Below are 15,853 nucleotides of genomic sequence, written 5' to 3'. Positions count from 1 at the left end.
TGTCGACCCCACCAGTTCCTTCCAAAAGTATAAATATGGAGACCACCACAGGGTTTAACACATTCATCAAAAAAGATGTACAAAAGTGCTGGAAGAGAATGAATAATTTGATACTGTATTTTAATATTCCTTAAAGAGTAATTCATATATCTCCTTTCCCTAATTCTTTGAGTTCTCTGACACCAGAGCTACCCAAAATACCAAGTATACATCTGGACAAAAGTGAAGCATGAAACAATTGTTAAATCCACTAAAAACAAGCCACATATCTAATACAGCATTTGTCTTGTTGGATTCTCTAGGTATCCAACAGGAACACTTAAGAGAAAATGTAAGTAGTACTTTAAAAATATTTTATTTATTATTTTTATTTTATGAGTAGAAGTGTATTGCCTGCATATATATAAGTACACTCACATCATACAATTCCCCCGGAGGACAGAAGAGGACATCAGATCCCTGGAACCAGAGTTATGGATGGTGGTTAGCTGCCAAGTGAGCACTGGAAATTGAACCTGTGTCCTCTGCAAGAGCAACCAGTGATCTTAACCACTGAGCTATCTCTCCAACTCTAGTAGTAGGTACTTTAAAAAATCTTATCATGCTTATTTTGATTACAGGGAAGATTTAGATGAATAATAAAATTATTGCTATGAAGGATGGGAAAAATAAAAACTCACCACTTGTTACCATAATCTTATGCCCAGAAAAGTGTGTGTGTACACATATATGTGACTGTACATATATACATATATTCACAAAAAGGTTTAGTAGATTAAGTGCTCTCTTTTGAAAGGTTATGATAATGATATAGAATCAGGTTTAGTTCCTTTACACAAGATCGACAAGTAATAGAGTGAAATTTCAGTCAAGTATAGTAGAAAACATCTAGTTTTAGTTGGCTGCTTCTGCTATTGGTAGGTATTAAAAATAACAGTATGATTGGTTCAATAATATTCTTGATAAAGGAAAAAATAATCTTTGTAGATCTACCTAGATATCTTATTGATCAGTCATGTCCTCTGAATGTTCATAGACATCTTTTAGGAAATTCCTTGCTCTAAAACATTTACTCTCTTGCTATGGTTATCTACTGACATTTATGTAAGTTTTAATGGAAGTGAAAAACTCATCTTTGAAAATTTTAATTCTTTATTGTATTTATTTTTATTTTACATGTGTGAGTTTCACTTTTCTCTCTACACCAATTAATCCACGTTCTCCCGGTTATTTCAGGTGACCCACAGAAGAAAATGGGTGAAGGCAATCAGTCTGCACTGTCGGAATTTGTGCTTTTGGGACTTGGCCACTCACAGGATGCTCAGGTCTTACTGTTCATGCTATTTCTGGTTGTTTATGTCACCACTGTAATTGGAAATATGGTCATCATGATTTTAGTCCTCACTGACTCCCATCTCCACTCCCCCATGTACTTCTTCTTAGCCAACCTGTCCTTTGTTGATATGTGGCTTTCCTCAGTCACCACTCCTAAGATGATCAAAGACTTTCTCACAGAGAACAAAGACATTTCCTTCGAAGGCTGCATGTGCCAGATCCTCTTTGTGCATTTTGTTGGAGGGGGAGAGATGGTGCTTCTGGTGGTCATGGCCTATGACCGCTATGTGGCCATCTGCAAACCACTCCACTACTCTACCATTATGAGCCTGAAAAAGTGCACTGGCCTGGTGGTAACTTCCTGGGTAGCTGGCTTTGTGCATTCTATGAGTCAACTTGTAGTGATTGTACAACTGCCTTTCTGTGGTCCCATGAAAATAGACAGCTTCTTCTGTGACATTCCACTGGTAATCAGACTGGCCTGCATGGATACCTATTATTTGGACATCTTCATAAATATTGACTGTGGAGCTATTGCTGTAACTTGCTTTGTACTGTTACTGATATCTTACACATATATTATCCACACTGTTCGTCAAAGCTCTAAAGCTGGTGCATCCAAGGCGCTGTCTACCTGCTCTGCCCACATCACAGTGGTGATGATCTATTTTGTCCCCTGCATCATCATCTATGTGTGGCCACTCAACATCACCTGGCTGGACAAGTTTCTTGCTGTCTTTTACAATGCCATTACACCTCTCCTAAATCCAGCCATTTATACATTGAGAAATAAAGAGATGCAAAGTGCTTTGAAAAGATTCAGAAGCTACTATGTGGGTTCCAAGGAAAATGCCTAATTCTCAGAAGCCTGAGTGTAAGTACTTTAAGTTCACAATACATTCACATTAGAAGATAGATTGAACTACAGGACATTTAGTTTAGATCATATTTGTCCCAGTCTCCAAACATTTTTAAAATAACCTAGGGAAATTTATCATTTGTTAACAAAATCTCAGATTAATGTGAAATGTGTCAAAAATTCACATATGATTGATCTTTATATTATGGGGAAATTAGCCAAACAAAATTTTCTACATATTTAATAATACAGCATAGATTGTAAAATTCTTTCAATAAACCATTACATCCATCTGAATGGACAATATATTAATGTATTTGTCCTGAATAGTCTAATTCCATTCACACAGTGTTCTCTTTCCTGAGAACCTTTAATTTAACATGTGTCAACTGCATCTTGGCCTTTCTAGGAAATCTTCTTGTCCCTTAACCCATCTTTCCTCCAATAGGAAAAAAATAAGGAAAATGGTGTGAAATTTAAGTGACAAACTGTTTATCAACTAAATTAATGAAATATTACACTAACATACAGGTAATTGATAAATAAATGCAATCTGTTATTATATTTCTTCATTATTCCAGTTTCAAGAAGGACAGTTTAATCTTTAAATCATTAATTGCCATTTGTGGGAAATCCTAAAGTTTAATCTCTGAGAGTCATAACCATATTTCAGTCGGTTAATTTCTGATGTTTTGGTACTTTACACAGTGGATGATACGTAATAGACACTTATCAAACAGCTTAACATCAATGCAGTCCAATTGTTGCATTAAGAAACTTATGACTTATTTTTCAAGGAATACTTAATATGTACATTTTATAATTTAAAATATACATTAAATTATCAATGTCATATAGTAATTATTTCACATCTCAATTCATTTATAAAAACAATAAATTTGTAAAACAAAAATGTATTTTTTATTTTAGTATGAGAATATAATGCATTTGTAATCTCAGTCTTCCTCTTCTATCTCATCAACAAGGTGTGATGGGGACCGTGTGGGGAGGGCATAACTAGCTAAGGATAGTAAATGTGGGCTCTGGAGCAGGAGAGTGTAACTGGTCACTGTACTAGGGAATCAAACCTTAGTGGGTGTGATCTGACATAGCACGGTAGCCTGGAGATCTCAGGTCAGATGAGCAAGAGGGGGCTGAGGCCCAATGACTAAATAGTGACAGTATCAAGAAGGTCTACTAGCAAAGCAGAGTAGGTGAGGACCCTGGTGCCGGAGAGTGTTGCTGGTCAGGTTTCAGGGGAGTCAAGCCACATTGAGAAAGCTCTGACTCACATGATTAGTAAGGAGATCTCAAGTGGAAGAAGCAGGAGGGGGCCTAAGAGCAGGACAGGCTTATAAAGGGGAGGAACTAACTAGGTAGCCACAGTAAGTATGAACCCTGCAGCAGGTGAATGTAGCTGTTGTGAGTGCATGGGTATCAATCAGATGCAGTGGGCAGGGTCTGGCTTAGGAGGCTCCTGGGAGGTCTCAGGCAGGAGGAGCAGAGAAAGCCAGGCAAAAGGCCAGAATTGGGGCTGAATGGGAGGGTCTAACTAGCTAAGCAACAGAAAAGTTTTTCCTTCTCCTTCAAATACAGTTGATATCTTTATCTGGTACAGTGATATGGGCTTGAATATGTTCTTTCATGATTTGTATGACTTCCATAATCTCCATTGAAAAGTCAGCTCTCATTCTGATGGTCCTTCCTTTATATGTGACTCCATCTTTCTTTCTCATAGATTTTCTTGGTTCTGCACATTTAGTATTTTAACTATTATAGGACATGGGGAGTTTCTTTTCTATTCCAATCTACTTGGTGTTCTATATGGTTCTGGTACCTTGATAGGTATATCTTTCCCTAGGTTTGGGAAATTTTCTTCTATGACTTTATTAAAAATATTTTCTGCATGTTTAGCCTGGTTTTCTCTTACCTCCTCTGTCTATGATCAGTAAGTTGGTCTCTTTACAGTTTTCCAGATGTGTTGTATTTTCCATTTCAGGGTTATTTTGTATTTGACACTTTCTTTGACTGAGAAATCCATTTCACCAAGCTTCCTTCAAGATTTGATATTCTCTGTTGCATTTCCCCCACTTCCTTTTTGCTTCTTTTTTCTAAGATTTTAGTTTGAGTTCCTGAGCATTTTATTTCAAGCTTTATTTCAGATTGGCTTTTCTTCAGAGATTCTATGTCTTTATTGAATTCTAATTCCATATTTTGAATTGTTGAATTTAGTTATTTCATTCAACTTTTTACATATTCAGGGTCATCATTCAGTTTTTTATTCTTATGCTTTTAGAATTCCTTGAACATATTTATAATTGCTATTGTGAAATCATTGTTTTGTGCATCCACATTGCTGTCATTCTCAGGAAACATTATGATGGGGTTCTTAATTTCTGTGTTAGCCACATTATCCTAGTTATTCATCTTTGGGTTTTCCATTGAGCTCTGGGTATTTGGATTTGTGTGGTGGTGTCTCTTGGTAAAGGTAAGTCCTTCTTGAATGTTTGGTTGTATCTTATTTATTGTTTCCCTAAGTCATTGGGTTATGGCCCAGATTAGTAGTGCTAGATGTTCAGTTTTGGGACCATCTTATGTGGAGGTACAACTGGGGTGAATAAAGTGGTCTCAGCTCGACTAAAGATAGGTTTATTTTTTAAGTTGTGATTTCAGGGTTGACTGCAAAGGGTCCTGGATCATCAGGATGGGGTGGAGTGCTACAAGAGTAAACTGGCAGGAAAGTTAGAGTAGGAGTTCGTAAGTTTGAGGCGAACAAAACTCAGAAAGGCAGGATACAGGGAGGTCTCAGGGATCAGGCTCCAAACTGCAAGTTTGAGGCAGAAAATGATCTTGGGGACCCAGGCTGGACTGAGAGCTGAGAGGGCGTGGATTGACCCACTCTGCCAAGTAGAGGTGTTTGCCCTCCTGGATGGCTTAGAATTCTTCTGTCTCAGAAAGTCTGAGAGTTAAGATGTCAAGGTGCAATGGCATCTCCAGAAAGGTGCTCCAAGTCACAAGTTTGGGACGGGTGAGGATTAAGGAGTCCTAGGCTGGGATCATTTGTAACTATTTTTGTGTGAATTGGGTGCTCTTTAAGTCTACTCTGTAGGAAATAGCTCATATGCCTAATATTATAGTTATAGTTATGTCATTGTTCTTTAGATCCCTACATTTGTTTATTCTGCATAATTTAACCTTTTATACATTTTACCTACATCTCTGATTGCTCTAAACTCTGGCAACCACTGACACATGCTGTATCTTCTCCAGTTTTTCTTTCCATAGGTGCATTGTTGCATGTAACATATGTCTTCTTGTTCATCCATATTTGCAAATGGTAGAATTTTCTTTACTTTTGTTATGCCATACATGCCCTTTGTTAGATTGATGACTCTCCACCCTATTTCTGATGTGTTAAAAATATCTAAACTAGAGGTTTTTGGAATCTTGTTAGAAGATTCTTTTGTATCAATATAATCTTCTGTAGAAAACCAGGATGCCAGGCCCTAGGGTGAGATGAGCCTAAAACTTTTAAGTCTAGGCTGCATTCTCTGATAAAGTGAGGGGCACTGAAAACAGTAGCTCTGATAATCCCTGTCTTGCAGAACACTGCCAGAATGGCAAGAGAAAGCAGCCTGGTCATAAGTGCAGGCTCTCTGCTCTGTGGGAAAGCATCTTAGTCAACAACCCTTAGCTCATCTCCTTGTCCTGAAAAAATAACTCAGCTATCCTTAGCTAAGAGATTATGCTGGGTTAAAGGTTTACTCCTGAGCTAAAAGCTAAAAGTTTGCCATGCTTTTCACTCTAAGAGAGAAAACATTGTGGCCAATAAATTACTGGATGGGCATTGATAACCTTGAGTAAAAGTTTAAGAATCCTTCTTACACCAACTAACAGACTAAATGTCTGGTTTCTTTGTACCCTAAATCTTTGTATGTGACTGGCATATCTGATGTAACTGCTAGTTCCTTGGGGTGTATAAAAAACATCTGAATTTTAAAATAAATTGGCTTGTTGAAAAGACACAGGTCCCAGGGTCCAAGACTCTGTCACTGATCAAGTCTCTCTGCCCTAAAGCCAGTAGGTCCCCTCTAAGCAAAGCAAACCTGAGTCCTGACAATCTTCTTTTGGTATTTTAGCTTCTATTTTTATTAGCATGTTCAATGTATATTTAAATCACACATGCTCTCATCTCTCATATCTGAGATTGTTATACCTCAACATGGTATTTAATATTTTAATGTATAGGAATATCACAATGCTAGTATTTTGTTGAGCTATGCTACATTTATATCCATAAAGCTTATTGATCTTTATTTTCCTGTGGTAACTTTAATCTTAGTGTGCTGGATAGCTTTAGTGTCAACTTGACTTACCTGGATTGAAGGAGCCTCAATTGGGGAATTTCCTTCATTGGACTGGCCTGTGGCCATGTCCATGGGGCATCTTCTTGATTGTTGAGTAATGTGGGAGGGCCCAGCCCTCTGTGGGTGGTGCCACCCCTGGGCAGGTGGGCCTATGGTGCATAAGAAAGCAGGCTGAGCATGGGCCAGGGGAGCAAGTCAGTAAGCAGCATTCCTCCATGGCCTGTGCTCCAGCTCCTGCTTCCAGGTTCCTACCCTGAGTTCCTACTTTGGGCTCCCTGATGAACTGTGACCTGGGAGATGTAAGATAAATAATCCCTTTCCTTCCCAAGTTGGTATTGGTCAGAGTACGTTATCACAGCAATGAAGAAACAAATTAGGACGCTTAGTGTCATGATTTCCTATTTATCATGTATAACTTTGGAGATTTTGTTTGGGAGTATGTCAAAAATTATATAAATTTTTGTTATAACATAAAAATAAATCTATGACCTTCTGAGATCAGGAGTCTGATCATTACCCATGAACCTGATCAGGAGCAATTTCTATTGACTATTACTCGTATTATCCATTATTCCTCTCCAATTTATATCATTGCATTCTATTTCCCCTCCCATGAACCACACTGAAGGCCTCTCTCTTTCCTACTCTCTAAGGATTTTCCATTTGATACACACTTAAAATACAAAACTAGTATCCACTCATGAAAGAAAACATTGGACATTTGTCTTCCGGGTCTCAGTTAACAGATGCATCTACTTCCATGTGAATTTCATAATTATATTTTTCTTAATGGTGAATTTCACTGTGAAAATGTACCATAGTTTCTCTAGCCATTCATCAGTAGATGGACATCTAGGTTGTTTCCATTTCCTTGCTGTTGGGAATAAGGCAGTGAAGAACGTGTGTGTGTTGGTATCTCTGTGGTATACAGAGTTCATGGGGTACATGCCCAAGACCAGTATGAAAGGATCATGTCAGGGATCTACTTTTAGCATTTGAGAGACCTCTACACTGTGTTCCAAAATGGTTGTACTGATTTAGCCCTTCTACCACAAGTGAATAAGTGTATGCTTCCCCACATTCTCACCAGTATTTGTCATTCTTTGGGTCCTAGCCCAGCGTGCCCCACCCCCCTGTGGAGGAGCAGGAGGTGGTAAAGGGCCCATGGATGAGCCAGCGCCACCACTGTGAGGCCTACAGCTCTGCCTGGGAGGAGGAGGAGGAGGAGGAAGAGGAAGAGAAGGTAGCTACATCAAGCTGGGCGTCAGGCAAATCCAAGGGCTATCGTGAAGTTTCCAGGACCTTTGGAAAACCAGAGATTGTCTTTACTATTGGAAAAGGCAATCTCTAGCGAAGCCCAGATGTGTAAGGCCAATGTGCCAAAAATATTTACAAACCAGAATGTTTCTCCATCCCAGAGAGATGAAGTAATTCAGAGGTTGGCCAAACTCAAGTACCAGTTCAGCCTTCACCCAGAAACATTTGCTCTGGCTATCAGTCTTTTGGACAGGTTTTTAGCTACTGTAAAGGATCACCCAAAATATTTGAACTGCTTTGCAATTAGCTGGTTGTTTTTGTTTTTTAGCTGCTAAGACTGTTGAAGAAGATGAGAAAATTCCAGTCCTAAAGGTATTGGTAAGAGACAGTTTCTGTGGATGTTCCTCATCTGAAATTTTGAGAATGGAGAGAATTATTCTGGATAAGTTGAATTGGGATCTTCACACGGCCACACCATTGGATTTTCTTCACATTTTCCAAGCCATTGCAGTGTCAAATGAGGCCTCAGTTATTTTTCAGTTTGCCCAAACAGAGCCCATCCCAGCGTCCGGCAGTCCTGACCAAGCAGTTGCTGTACTGCATGGCCTGCAGCCACTTCTACAGTTCAAAGGACCCATGCTTGCCCTGGCCATGGTTAGTCTGGAAATGGAGAAACTCTTTCCTGATTGGCTTCCTCTTACAATTGAGCTGCTTCAGAAAGCACAGATGGATAGCTTCCAGTTGATCCACTGTCAGGAGCTCGTGGCACACCCCCCCTCTGCTCTGCAACCTTCCCTGCCTCTAAATTCCGTTTATGTCTACCGTCCCCTCAAGCACACCCTGGTAACCTGTGACAAAGGAGCGTTCAAATTACATCCCTCCTCTGTCTCAGACCCAGATTTCTCCAAGGACAACAGCAAGCCAGAAGTGCCAGTCAGAGGAACAACAGCCTTCTACCATCATCTCCCAGCTTCCAGTGGGTGCAAGCATACCTCTGCTAAATGCAAAGTGGAAGAAACGGAAGTGGATGACTTCTACGATGGAATCAAGTGGCTCTATAATGAAGATAATGCTTCAGAAAATGTGGGTTCTGTGTGTGACACTGATCTGCCAAGGCAAGAGGGGAATGCTTCCCCGTGTCCACCACTGCAGCTTGTTTCTGTCATGTAAGTGTTACCTTCCAGTGCACTCTGATGTTGACTGAGAATGAGAACATAGAAAATCAGGGAAGACTGTAGAGAAGGAGATGTGCTTTAGCAGACTGAAGTGAGCCAGGAAAAAAGAAAACACAACAAAACACTTATTTGTGTAGCTAATTATTACTCAAAATTACTTAACATAATGGCATACATTTATAAACTCAAAAGATCCAAAATACATTTAAAAAAAAAAATCCCTGTACTATGTCAGTTCAACTCCTTTTCTCTGTTAAATTAGAGCTTGCCCCATGTCCAAATAAAAAATCAATTTAATGTTTAGGGGAAAAGTTCCAAAATAGCTAGCAAAACCTTGTTCCCAATATCCTAATTTAGTTTTCTGATAGTTTCTGTTGCTTTTTCTTGCCTCTCCATCAAATAAAATGAAATTTATGCCTGTTGATCTATATAGTCTAACTTTCAGTCAGTAGGTAATACTGAAATTTATTTTTAGCAATTCAGTAAGCAAATCATTTTTGTGTGACAGCCATGTTCAAATCAGACTAAAATTCCAGCTGGTCTGTACATTGCACATTGCAGTTGTCAGTCATCCATGTGAATCAGAGCTGATAGAAAAAGTTTCCTTAGTCTGTTTTTAGTTTAAAAACAAAATGAAAATTTTCACTCTTATCTTAAAGCTTAAAAATGGCATGTAATTAAGATCTGTTGAAAGCGTTTCTAACATTTGTACAAAAGAATTTGTGATTAAGTTAATATATCAGGTGCTCACCAAAGAAACAAAAATGGTAACATCTAATTAGATTTTTGTAACTAATCTTCTCTCATTTATAATCAGTGGTGGTGTCTCCCGATTGGCTGGTTCCTCCAGTGGGCAGGGCCTGACACAAGCAGGAAGTAGGAAGGGAAGCCCGGAGCCATCTTGGGATGGAAGCCAGGAGCTGCGGGTAGAGCGTGATGGTGTAGGAAACTTGCAGCCAGCGCAGCAACTCAAAGACAGAATGGACTGACTCCCTATGGACCTGCAGTGAGATCACTGGCCCTGGAGGTGTGAGCAAATGCTAGTGGCAGACTATGGGCATGGCACAGTCTGATAAGGCAGGCTCTGCGTCCCTGTGGTCAGGGGCTAGGCACTGGGTACTCATTCCTTTGTAAGTTAATAAACTCACATAAAATATATTATATGGTTTGTCTGATCATGCAGGAGACCCAGAGAGAATTCGGGCCACAAGGGGTAACTGTCTATAGACATTGGGACAGCTCTATGATTTATAAATCTGCAACATGAAATTGATTTCAGTACCCTACTTTTATGTGAAACTATTAGGATATTCTATATAACAAGTTATTGCCCCTCCTCCCAACCTGCCTATATTTCTTTCAGTGTGACTACACTCTGGGCTCCCTTTGCAGTCTGAAGAAGGCATGAACCATGTACTGATGAGAAAAGCCTCTGGTAGCAATAAAATGTTGTCCTTAAAAGGAAAATTCTCAGCAATTTGTGTTTCATTTTTTAGAACTCTCTTTTTAGCTTCTTAACCTGATTAATTTTTTTGATTATTTTTATGTCCTAAAATTTTATTTAATTTTTAATTGAATTTTTGAGAAATCCATACAAAATATTTTGATCACAGAACTCATCTCCCATCTGCACCTCTGTTGTAGTACCCCACCAGATATCGTTTACTTTGTGATATATATTAAGGCCTATAGAGTCCATTGATAGCCCCAAATGTCATTCTCTATTCATCCATTCACTGCAGCATAGCCAAACACCATTACACCCTTAAGAAAATCAGCTGTCCTTCTCCCAGTAGGAATCGATTGCCAATAATAGTTCCTCACTTGAGGCTGGGGCTTCTTACCCACTTCACATCTATTCTGGGATTGCTGTAAGTTCATAGGAGTAATTTCCCAGCTGCCTGGAAAACTTGGTTTTCTTCTGGAAATCAGCTACCTCTGCCTCTTAAAATCTTTCTGTCTCCTCTTTCACAATGGTCCCTGAACCTTGATGGTCCTATTCTGAGAGACACACTCTGCAGTCTCTTGCTCTATGCACTTTTGCAAGTTATGGATTTCTGAGTTAATTACCATCTGTTGCATGAGGAAACTTCACTGGTGAAAGTTGGAAAGTACACTAAAATTCGTTCTACCCCCCCCCCAATCTTCTATGCTTCATGATACCTAGTTGTACACACTGCATTGTACATGGTCACTTAGGGCTGAGTACCTCACAGACACTAATTCTCTGTGTTTTATCAGTTTTGGAACTTTGTAATAGTCTCCAACTGTTACAAAACTAAGCTTCTTTGATGAGTAGTGAGATGTACACTTGTCTGAAATTATAAGAATATGTGTTTACAATACAGCAAAAATTATTTTGGTTTAGGAATGATAAGAAATACATTTTTCTCTAGGATCTATGACCTCTTCAGGCATGTGTATTTGGCTATGTTTATAGAATCACTCCTGAGTTTCATCTCATTTTGCAGGACTCAAGTACAGTTAGATAGAGAATTAACATCCAGAATCTACAAAGAACACAAAAAATGAAGTCAAGAAATCAAATGAGCTATGGCTCTAAACAGAGTTCTCAAAAATGAAAATATAGAGGCCATTACAGAGTTCCAAAAACTGGTAACACACAGGAAATAAGTGTCTGCGAGATGCCCAGCCCTATGTGACACGTCTGCAATGGAACCTCTACAACTCAGGCTCAAGTAACATAATGGAACAAGGGATAGAGAGAATATGAAGGCATTCGCCAACTCTCACCAGTGAAGTTTCCTCAGGCAACAGAGTGTGATGCACAGGGGACCACAACTGGACAAACAGTAGAGAATATGAGACTGTACAATGCATGTCCCTGGATAGGACTTCTGTATTAAACCTCACCCACCCAGGTCTTGACTATAGAGCAGAAAAATTGTAAGAGCCAGGGTTGGTGAATGAGCATTTAGGAAACAGTCTTCCAGGCCCTTGTGAACTTGCTCATATGTACTTACAGCTATGGTGACAGCATGCACAAGATCCGTGCAAACTCACACAAAAATGCAGTATAGAACTGGGAAAGTGGGCAGCATGCCCCAACCTTAGCCAGGGAACTTTTGGCCACTGCTTACTTGTCGGTGAGGGAGAGTTGATGTTATTTAAGGGAGTGACTCCAGTGACTCTAGGCTGACTAGACACCAGCAGATGAACATGCACTGAGAGAATTATGGGTACATAAACTTGACTCAGTAGGCTTTACTAAGGTCTAACTATAATCAAGATGTTTTGTACTAGATGCACAAAAATTCAATTCAAAATATACATCGAGAAATTCTGCCTCAGTATGTTAAAAAAAGAAATAAAAATGCCTAAGAAATACTTTTAAAAGTGTTCAACATCCTTAGAAATTAAGGAAATGTAAATTAAAACTACGTTAAGATTTTTGTCTTTCCCAAGTCAGACTGGCTAACATTAAGAGTACAAATAATAACAAATGCAGTGAGGAACCGAAAAAAAGGGGAACCCTCATTCATTGCTGGTGGCATTTCAAACTGGTGTAACCACTATGGAAATCAGTGTGGAGAGCTCTGAAAAACTAAAAATAATTCTACCATATAGTGTTTATACCACTCCTTAACATTTACCGAGGGACTCGATATCCTCCTACAGAGATATATGATTGTCTTTGTTTCCTGATGCTCTTTTCACAACAGTTAAGAAATGGAAACAACCCAAATATTCTTCAGCTGATGAATGTATAATGAAAATGTGATACATTTATGCCACAAATTTCTATGCAGTGGTAAAGATAAGCAAAAGCATGAATATCTAAGGTGGATGGATGAAACTAGAAATTGTTATACAAAGCAAAGTAACACAGACTCAGAATAAGAAGGGACAGATGTTCTCTCATTTGTGGATCCTAACTTCAAATCCTTAGATATGAGTGTATATCCTGATTTAATGGCTGGGTCAAAAAAAAAAATGGAAAGGAAACATGCAGTAAAGGGAAATGAGATCAAGAGTGGCATATTTTAGGAGACACATTATCAAGCAGGGAATGGGGTAATTAGGGTACTTTAACTGGGAATGGAATAGAGAGAGGTACCCGGTGGTGGGAAGAGATAAGAAATAAATACAGATTAGCTGGTGTGAAAATCTAGAGGGAAATCTATTAGTTCAAGAGCCTCCTAAAATTATACACATACAATATCTAATTACATGTGGATAGCTGAAGGCTATATAACAAAATACATATTGCCAGGCAGGGGAAACTCCATTGGTCAAAGTACTTGAAGAGAGTCTCAAAATAATTCACGCTATTTCCATAGCCTTTGATCGCCTCCCATAACTTCAAGGTGAGATTTTATTGCTGAAGACAGGACATAATTTGTACCCAGGGCTTAGAACAATCAAGCTGAAAGTGATGTGGAAGCCTAGTCCTTGAAGACTAGCCCCCAAGGTATCAAAAGATACTACAAAAACTGCCAAAGGAGAAAACTATCAATATTTCCATCCAGCTATAAAGTCTATGAACCACACAATTACCATCTGAGCAAATAAACTACTGGGGCAGTAGTGGCACTTTTATCTTGAGGGTAATCAGCAGCTGTTTAATTGGACTCAACCCAATTTTTAATTACATTGCTGCTGGTTTATTTTGGTATAAAGTTCTCTGTGTCGGGGGGATGCTTTTGTATATTCTAGTGACTTACCCTCTATCAGATGTAGAGCTGGTAAACATTTTTTCCATACTGTAATTTATTTCATCACTCAAATTATGGTGTCCCTAGAACAGAAACTTGGTTTCATGAGATTCCATTTGTCAGTTGTTGGTCTTACTGCCTTTGCTCTCAGGATCCTACTGAAAGTCCTTTATTTGTCCTATAAGCTCCAGTGTATTCCCTACTTTGTCTTCTCTGAGATTCAAGGTGTGTCCCTCCTTTTTGTTACTCACCAGAACATGACTGTAAGATCCTACATACATACATCATAAAAAAAAAAACAAGGAAAATCAAGCTTGTACTGACTTAAAAGCTTCATCTCTGCTTTCTAGCTCACAGAGTGTTAGTGGATGCTATGCACATTACAGGAAGAAAAAGTTATTCATTAACATTACCAAGCCATGAATCTTGGGTATTTCATCAACTCCTGGTCTGGCCAGATATGACCCCTGATGCAATAGTGGAGCAAGTAGTATGGGAATAATCAGTCACTTTCTAGTTGAATTTAAGATCCACTTTGTAGGATGGAACCCATTCATATGTAACATGGGGGGAAGCCTAAAACAGCTTTTCTGCTATGTATAGTATTAAATTGACACCTAATGATATATTGTTATACACATAGATTAATGCATCTCACAACTCCTACCAGAAATGCTTCCTTATGCAGCAGATGATGAATAAAACAGAGATCCAGTCTAGGGTTGGCTCACCACCTTTGGGCCCTTACTTAATTGACGTAGATCCTGCACTCCATGCCACCACTGCTACAGTTTCCCATGGGAATGAGACTGAGTGCTGCTGGGTGAGGGAGACTATGACTTACATATGACCACTGGATAGGATGAATAGAATCCAGTGGATGCATTTACACCAAAGGACATTTGGGTACAAACACCTAAATGAATAGGACTTAGCATGTATGGCAGTGGGGGAATGGGGGAGGCATGGATGGAGGAGGGGGTCTGGATCTGATTTGGAAATGTATGAAATTTTAAAAACTCAATAAAAAAAATAGAGATCCACAACTGACAAAGATACAGAGAGCAGGAAGCTGCATAACAAACTCCTGCCTTCATAGACACAGGGATAATTGTGGAAGATGGGTAGAAAGTTTGTTTGTAAGAGTCGGAGATAGAGGGTGAAAACAAGGAAACAGTTTTCCAGACAGCTGATCAGTTACTCATACGAACTCACAGCAATGGTGACAGTGTGCACAAGTGTCATGTAAGTTCAAGGCACTTGAACAAAATCCCAGCACAGATGTGGGAACTTGGTTAGAAACTCCAACTTCAACTGAAGAATTATTGAAAACTGATGACTAATTGGAAGGGGATAATCATTCTCTCTTAAGGGAGCAACTCTTGGTAAGTTATCCAAGCTACTGTGAATGGACCCTGTACTAGTTACTTTTCTGTTGCTGTGAAAAAATACTATGACCAAAGCAACTTATAGAACAAAGACTTCAGATCTCTCAAAGACTGCCCCCAGTGACATGCTTCCTAGGCATGCTCAGAACTCCTAAAGGCTCCAAAAAATGGCACCAAGAACTGGGAGAAAATGCCCAAATACTTGGATCCTATGGGGGGCATTCTCATTCAAACCTACGTTTTCCATTCCCTGGCCCCCACAGGTTAATGACCACATAAATTTCAAAATACAGGTATTCCACCTTCAACAGTCCCCATAGTATTTACCAGTCTCAAACTATTCAAAATCAAGACTCCAAACAGCAAATCTAGTAGCTCCATAACTCACTTCTGGGACTTTACTTCAGAAGGACTTAGATGGCTCAGCCCCTCCAGGTCTGCTGCATGCAACACCCATCCTCCTCTGTGACTGGTACCACTCCCTGTTTGCATCTTTCCTTGCAGGCGTTTCATGTCTCTACCATCTCCAGCATCTGGGGAGTTCCACTGCCAACCAAGCTTCATGTTCACAGTGTCATGCTGTGATTGTACATGTAATGAGTCCTTACTTGTACTTATAAGGACAAGTAAGGACTCATTAAACAGAACTTCAGTAGTGTACGAAATACTTAATAATCAACAAATAGGATCTCATTAAACTAAAAAGACTGTGTACAACAAGAGAAAATGTAAAATTAGTAAATACATAGCCCAGAAAATGGGAGAAAATCTTTGCCAGCTAATATTCCAACAAAAG

At 39.2% G+C, this 15,853-nt stretch overlaps 1 protein-coding gene and 1 pseudogene across 2 annotated transcripts; both read left to right on the top strand.

The window, feature by feature from the left end:
• Nucleotides 1-1,253: 1,253 nt before the first annotated feature.
• On the top strand, nt 1,254-2,192 carry LOC103736252 (olfactory receptor 4K3-like). Its single transcript, XM_008835742.1, has one exon. The coding sequence runs from the start codon at nt 1,254-1,256 to the stop codon at nt 2,190-2,192; it is 939 nt and encodes a 312-aa protein (XP_008833964.1).
• A 5,537-nt stretch (nt 2,193-7,729) lies between these two features.
• On the top strand, nt 7,730-8,988 carry LOC103736251 (annotated as a pseudogene). The gene is made up of 2 exons (XR_003849923.1): nt 7,730-7,804; nt 7,962-8,988. The product of XR_003849923.1 is annotated as a cyclin-I-like (transcript).
• The last annotated feature ends 6,865 nt before the right edge of the window (nt 8,989-15,853 follow it).

This window comes from Nannospalax galili, unplaced genomic scaffold (genome assembly GCF_000622305.1).
Source record: "Nannospalax galili isolate Female #2095 unplaced genomic scaffold, S.galili_v1.0 scaffold1778, whole genome shotgun sequence".
In the NCBI taxonomy this organism is placed as follows: domain Eukaryota; kingdom Metazoa; phylum Chordata; class Mammalia; order Rodentia; family Spalacidae; genus Nannospalax; species Nannospalax galili.
This window is presented reverse-complemented; position numbering and strand designations above follow the sequence as displayed.

What these genes read in the sequence shown, in the direction of transcription:
- LOC103736252 (XM_008835742.1), top strand. Translation starts at nt 1,254, where the DNA reads ATGGGTGAAGGCAATCAGTCTGCACTGTCGGAATTTGTGCTTTTGGGA.